This window comes from Empidonax traillii, unplaced genomic scaffold (assembly GCF_003031625.1).
Source record: "Empidonax traillii isolate 1590-97213 ecotype Southwest subspecies unplaced genomic scaffold, ASM303162v1 scaffold1078:size286220, whole genome shotgun sequence".
Classification (NCBI taxonomy): Eukaryota; Metazoa; Chordata; class Aves; order Passeriformes; family Tyrannidae; genus Empidonax; species Empidonax traillii.
Window position 1 is genome coordinate 278,766 of NW_020956271.1, and position 7,455 is coordinate 286,220.

General features: G+C 42.5%; 1 protein-coding gene across 1 annotated transcript in view; it reads right to left on the minus strand.

Moving 5' to 3' along the window:
• Positions 1 to 5,051, minus strand: part of PHF20 (PHD finger protein 20) — a 26,873-nt gene extending 21,822 nt beyond the window's left edge. Inside the window, exon 1 of the mRNA XM_027904700.1 lies at positions 4,727 to 5,051. Coding sequence (XP_027760501.1) covers positions 4,727 to 5,036 — 310 coding nt within the window. The 5' untranslated portion in view covers positions 5,037 to 5,051. The remainder of the gene's footprint in view (positions 1 to 4,726) is intronic.
• Between the last annotated feature and the right edge of the window lie 2,404 nt (positions 5,052 to 7,455).

Consider the following 7,455-nt stretch of genomic DNA (forward strand, 5'->3'; position numbering starts at 1 on the left):
AATGTTTTCAAGAGCTGGAAGATCATGTATCATCCTGACTCACAGCCATCCCCACGAACCAGTGTTGCCAGGATAACCTGATGACTATCAGCAATCCTGCAGAACAAGGAGGGTGTTGATGCACATCTTCACCCGCTGCCAGGAGAAGCCCTGTGTTTGCAGATCACCATGCACGTCCCACTGCCCGGCAAAAGGGCAGCCAGAATTCAGAGGAAACAGGAAAATCCAGAGGTTCACCTGTGAACAGCTACCAGTAACAACCAGATGTCTGAGATGTTTAAGCTGTCAAAGGAAGTTTGCCAACCCCATCCATGCCCGATTCAGATCTCATCACTAACACAAGTAAGGACAAAGCCCCTTTTTTCTTTACATGCATTCCTGTAAAGAATTCATGCTTTGTCATTTATTCAGTAACAGGACATACTGTAACTTTGAGTAGGCAGAATTTTCTAACAATGAGGTTATGTAAAAATAATTTAAACCTACTGACAAAGCACTTTTTCCTTCTTTAAGTGCCTTTTATGGACTCCACAGTAGGGACAGATTTTCTAGTTTCCAAATTACCAACTGCATATCTGTTCCTTTCTTTTCTTTCTCATGGCAAGGAGCACAGCAGAGCCAAGACTGGCAGCAACTTCCTAGGTCGAGGCTGCTGTTACATATCCACACACCAAACCAGTGCCCAACACTGTACAGCTTTTCTGAAGTCCCAAAACTGAGTTCAGCTTCCATTAGGAGCAAAACTCCTCAGGGGAGCTGAACAATGTCCACAAAGTGGTTATTGAGAGCATTAGGAACACACAAATCACCTATGATGGCACTTCCTTGCACACATGTTATCAACTCCCCTACTTGTTCCCATCTAAGGAGGTTCCAGTCTCCTGGGAAGTCTCCAGTCCTCAGCAAGGCCTGGCATGGGGTACCAAAGCTGTGCAGGCACCCAGGTTTGGGCTTTCAGATTTCAGAAAAAACATGAAAGGCAGGAACTGCATTTTGCTGAACCTCAAAATAAAGATATTTTACTAAAAAACGAAAGCCACCAATTCAGAAAAACTCGAAGCTGAGGTGTTCAAACTCTGAGTTGCAGGTAGAAGGAGTGAAAGGAAGTTATTCCACACTTCGTGCCCTTGGAGTGGTCTAGGTCAAGAAACAGCAATCTTTGTTAAGAATACCCATTTGCAGGTACTTTACATCAAATGCCATGGACAGACAGACACACCTGAAGGAGAAAACTGGCACTCTCAGAGAAAGTTGTTTATAGTTAAGTGTCTGTAGGGCACAAGTGACAGTATGTGATGACATACTTCAACAGTGAACAAAGGGGTTCTGCAGCAAAAGAGAAGGGAGCACAAAAAAAAAAGCCTCTCTGGGGACTAATGCAGATGGGCACTAAATCCAGCTTTACTCCATTATTTTATTACAGCAATCAACAAGTAACAAACTGACAAAAATTTTCAGAGATACTCCACCACATTCAATTTCCAAGAGAGAAATCTGATAGAAAACTCAATTTGAACTGTCAAAACCTTAAACAACTCCTTTGTCTAAGACCAATGCTGAGCAGTGTCTGCAGCCCAGGCCTGAAACACTTCCTAGGAGCTCAAGCACCCCCACTAGTGCAGGTTCCATTCTCCTGTTCACCAGAGAGCAGGAATATCTGCATCTCCTCTAGTCCAGGGGGACACAAAATCAACAGCCTTCTCTGTGAGGACAGTTCTTTCCTGGAGACCCAACAGCAGCAACTTGTGGAGGTCAGTGTTGTAACAGGGGCGCGCGGGAGGAGCTGCCTCGTCATGATTTCATCAGATTTCCTGGTTAATTAAAGAGGAATTACCTGAACACATCCAGTGGCCTTAAAGCCCCAGTCACTCTATTCAGGTTAATTCTGTAAGGAATATCTAAAACACAAGCAGCAGGCAATGGTAGTTCCCTCCCTTCTGTTCAGAGCCACTTGAGAGAGCTATCTGTCAAATCTGCCACTGCAAAGATGCTTCTTTGGAAAGAGGGAGAGACAGGACAAATCAGTCCCATATCAACCTTTCCAGCTCACTCAACACCAAGTGGCACAATTTACATTTCAGAGGTCAGAATTTCAGTCTCTCCACTTTAGTGCAAAGCAATCATATTTAAATTGTTCCTTCCCACGTGCCACAACATGGTCACTGAAGACCTCTTACATCCACCTTTTTTATGTGTTGAAATTATAATTTAAAGCAATGCATGGAAAAGGTTTTGCTACTGTTTTGAATACTGCAGATTTTTCGGGAACTTTAGAGACAATAAGTATTTTCACTTGATATATAGTAACAGACCATCTCCCCCACTTATTTCTGGGTAGCAGAAACAGTAACGAGTCTCAGAACTCTAAAATAAAAACTGGTCAAATAAGGACTTACGCGTGATAAAGCTTCTAAAGCAAGAGCATCTTCAAGCTTTCGGAATAAAAAGATTCACAATTTTTAAAGCTTTATCTGTTAGAAATACCCACCTTTTCTTAAGCACTAAAGTCAACCTAATACAGTGAAGTACAAGAAAAGGACATTTGTAGCAAAGGTAAAATAATTTAGGTATTTTCTCTTTTACAGAAGGACTGTAAGGACGAAAAGTGGACCCACCACATCCTGGACTAAATCATGGATTCCAAAGCCTTCCCACTAAGCAGTACATCCTGAAAAACCTTTGGAAAAGGTGACATAAAAGCATTCAGCACACACAAAGTCTTGCTTAGCAGACTTGGCTTCCTACACGTGCCATCAAGGCAGAACAGAACTTGAAATCCAACAGTTTGAGCTCATAACCCCATTCCTCTGGTTTGGACTGTGTGGTACCACCACAAAAACCAGAGAAATTAAGAACACATTGGGTTACAAACCAATGGCACTCAGTATCAGCCACATGCTGTAGCTAATATATAATGACATCACTTTTCCTCATCAGGAAAATCCTCAGTGTAGCTTCACACCAGCAGGCTTTGAGTGGGAAGGGGAGTGGAGAGGCTTCCAGCCCACCTTCCACCTTGATGTCAGCACACCCCAGGGGCTGTGGGCAGGGAGAGCCTGGGAAGCACATCGTGGAAATGAGCCAGGTGAAAGGTATCCATCCACAAATGGGGAATGAGAGGGGTGGGGGCTTAAAATGAGCAAGTACAGTTACATCTCAACACCACAAGGAATTATGAGGAGATGATGACACCAAAGCAACTGTGTGCACTTGGAAAGGATAAACGGGAGGGTCAAGACCTTGAGTCACTAGTCAGTACATCCAAGACAAGCACAGGAAAACAACTCCACAAATCAAAATAACTATGCAGCTGGAAAGAGCCTAACAGAAGTCTGGCTATGGAGAAGCACCTGAGATGCACAAAGTCTGATCTGGTCCCTGTGCAGTGCCAGCAGCCACGGCTGGTCCCAGCTGGGTTCCTTCAGGCAGTATTTGGGCTCCGTTAAGCTGCATGCACAGTACAACATATGCAACTCATCACATCCTAATATATCTAAAGAAAACTATCTCTAGCTAATCCAACCTTATGCCTTTGCAGGATTTAAAGTTACAGAGGTATTTGGGGGTTACATGTAATAACAGGAGGTAAAGTTCCACGGATCTTTTTTGGAACAAGCAGGAACATCTCAAGTGAAAAATCATTTTCTGGGCTCATAAGAAAAGCATCCCTGAAGCAGAGTAAGACAAGGCATCTTCTGCTGTGGTGAGCTGGAGCTCTGGGAGCAACTTGCAAGACTGAAATGCTCGAACAGAATATTAATGAAAGATCAAATGCAAAGAAAAAGACACTGGGGAATTCAGCAAGCAGAAAGCTGGGTTTGATGAGAGAGGCTCCATGAAAAGGCAGAAGACACGACCGGTTTTATGGGCCCACAGCACAAAGAGACATCAGTCCACGAGAGCAAAGTCTGGGCAGGTTCTCAGCAGCACCAGTGCAGCTCACACCACCCCTACACTGCCACTCCAGGGTCGTGCCAGGCACGGGGCACAAAGCGCTTCAGGGAACGAGGGGGAAGCAGAAGTGAACGTGTCTTTGCAAACTGCAAAGGTTATAACTTACAAACAAATAAAAAAGAGAGAGTGTTCGGGGTTTTATTGCTAACTATTAAGTTTTTATTCCTTTCTATTACTCATCTGTTATGTGAGGATGTTTTTTAAGCCCATCTGAAACAACTGCATCTGTTAAATACTAGGACTTTTCAGCCCACAGAACAGTAAGGACTTCAGGAACTGGATTTCTAGCCAGGCATATGCTTGAAGGCAGCCCATGACATGTAAAGAGCAAGGAAGAAATAGGACAGAACTGGAGTTACTCAGACTTTTTCCCCAATACAAAAAAAGGACAGAATTCTTCAACCAATACTATTTGTCAAGCCAGGAGAAAAATAAAAATCGAGTCAGAAACTCTGGGAATTGTATTTTTTTAAAAAAGGAACAGAGGTTTAAGGTACAAGTGAGTTACTACAAAAAAGTAAGAGAGAGAAGATGCATAGTGAGTTCTTTACCAGAACATGATCTGTATTCCTAGAGAAGGGAATGTCTTCAGTATTATCTTCTCTAAAACAACATGTGCACACATATTATATTTCTTCTCCACACAGAAAAATGCTAAGACTGAGCCCTAGAAAGACTCCTTCAGCCCAAAAGAAACAGCCTTTCTGTTCTTTTCCACCTGTCCTGCCTGCTGCTGCTTAACAAAAAAGGAAGAGATCAGCACCATACTTACACAGTGACCCAGCTGTGCTCCGTCCTCTCTTTGACCTTTCTTGATTAGCTTTTTCAGAAGCCAAAGAAGCTCTGGTTTGAATATTTCTTTTTACAGGGTTCTGCTGGGACTCTGCAGCCTTCTCCACTCCATGAAAGTATTTCATGTGATAATGCAATAACTTGGCTTTGCGGAAGGATTTGGAACAGTCCAAGAACTTGCATCTAAACTTGTGATCCTGGTCAACAGTTGCAGCTTTTTTTGATGCAAGAAAGTCTGTTCTCCTACAAGGTTTTGTTACTGTAAGAACAAAACAGATAAATTCCCCCATGCATTTGCTACATTTATCAAATGGTTTCCTGAACTTAAAACATAAAAAAAAAAAAAAAAAAAAGTTAAGTAAGCATGCATTCAAACATATTAGCCATGAAATGCTAAAGACAAACTGTTAATGCTTTATCTGCCTTTAAGTTCAACGGGTTTAAAGGGAAAAGTCTGGCCTACACTGGTTTTAAAAAATTGGTTGTCATGACACCAGTACTGTTATGAGTAAGTTACTGTTAGAAAAAACCATTTTGCTTCCCTGAGTCCCTTGCCCAACAGCTGATACCAGTGTACAGTGCTCCTACAGACAAAAGACTGAATCCCACAGAGATTATGTCTCTAAGTAATGTTCTATGAAGTATTTATACTTTTTAACACTTTCCAAGGGAAACAGTTCTGCTTCTCTGCTTACTTTGCTACTGCTTGCTGGGTCCCACCACTGAAACCTGGCTATTTCCAAGGAAGCAATATATCAGAGAAACATTTTTTTTTCAAGTAAAATTGAATTTAGTTCAATTTTAAAGCAGCATTGAAAGCATGAAAGCAAGCTAAAGGAAAACTGCCTGTTACAAAATGTTTCCTACGAGCTATAGTTACCCAGTTTCTCAAAAAAAGCAGGGCAAGTTTTCAGGCTCACACAGAAGAACATTTTAAGGTACTTATTTTCCAGAGCACTGTCATGCAACTTGGGCTGTATTTAAATTGACCTGGTAAACTCCTAGTTCCTGTTTTACCATTTCAGAAACTTTTATTCATGTTTTTGCCAAGAAACAGACAAAAGCAACGTTTTGAACTATATCAGATTACTGTCACCAGTAGCTGTACTCAATACAACACAGGAGAGGTAAAACTTAGGAATTAGATACAAAGAGCTCAATGCAATTATCCATCACTAATACACACACAATCACAAAATCCCTCTCCAGCTAGGAGACAATTTCAAAAAGGTCTTATTTCTAAGAAACAGCTTCCAAAACAATTTTTTTTGCCAGTACTCAAATATCATTTCCATATTTAAAAGTATTTTCAGCTTGCAGGATTAAGCAAGAAGTGTTTGAAGGCAAGACCCAGGCCTAGCAACGACGACTGAGCATGAATGAAAATGAAGCAGCTGAAAACAAGGGACAAAAGGGCTCAGAAACATCATGAACAAGAAGATTTTCTACAAGTGAGCAGGAGGAAGACACTGTGGCACAGGCATGGTAAGAATGTGCTGACAGAGACACCAGCAGGACTGCAGCAAAGCCAGGCTACTGAATCACACCTGCAGAGTGACAGAGGCTGCCAAACCCAAATGGAAAAGCTGCACTGGGAAAGAAGGAAAAAGGATTTCAGGGAGGCTCAGGGCAATGGCTGTGGGTTTAGGGAAAGCAAACACAGACAGGTTCTCTTGACTGTAAAAGCTAAAATCCAGCATTCAGGACTGTGAATGCTGAGAATTTGTTACTGTTTAATATCTAAAACGAAGATAGGAAAATGTAACTGCAGCAGAAGGGAGTGATGGGGTCCAAAGACTTAGCAAAAAAACATTAGAGGGATGACAAGGGAAACTATTGTACCGCCACACAACTGTCAGGATGAGGCCCTGCATCCGAGCTCAGAGCATTTCCCCTTCGCTGAGCTGGACAGACTCTGGAGAACACACAGGGAATGACTTTAACTGATCAGCTACAGGGCAGAGGAGAGCACAGGATCACATTAGCCGAAGCTTAGAAATAAGAGATAACAAAGGCACGGGGCAAGGGAGAGAAAGCAGACAAAAAGCTTACTGCAACATGCCAAAGGAATGTATTCAGAGTAACAAAAATGCGGAAAATCCCACACAATTTGAAATTGCTTCATTTATTCCCATCACTGCCCCATTTGGGGGTATTTTCCTTCTCTACAGGTAACACAACAGAAGTGTCTGTCAGCTGGGCACAGCAGGCAGCTGATACCCCACCTCCTCACCCAGGGCAGCCTCTGCAGAGCCTCCACTCCCAGCTGAGTGCTGTGGAAATCACTTCCTACACCAACACCTGAAGGGGCAGCTGCCAACCTTACAAATGGAATTTTTTGCTCACAACACATACTACTAAAACTGCTTTCTACAGAGACAAAGTTTTGCTGTATTATCTTCTGATTTTCAGGCACTTGCCTTTTTCCAAGGAGCATGGTGGGTGTTTTCCCTGAGCACAGAGCAAAGTGAATGGTGAGTTCACACCTGCTATTTCTTTTCCATGTTTATAACCAAAATTAAAACTCCTCATCTGGCTTTCCATTAGCCATTACAACACTAAGCACAGACACTCAAGGCCAAGCATCAGTGTCTGCTGTAACTCTCAGAAATATCCCTCCAGTGTTCCAGTGAGGAAACCCCTGAGTTTTCTCAGGGCTAAATGAGTCGAGGGTCACCCTGAGCATCAAGTGCACAGTAAAACACAGTT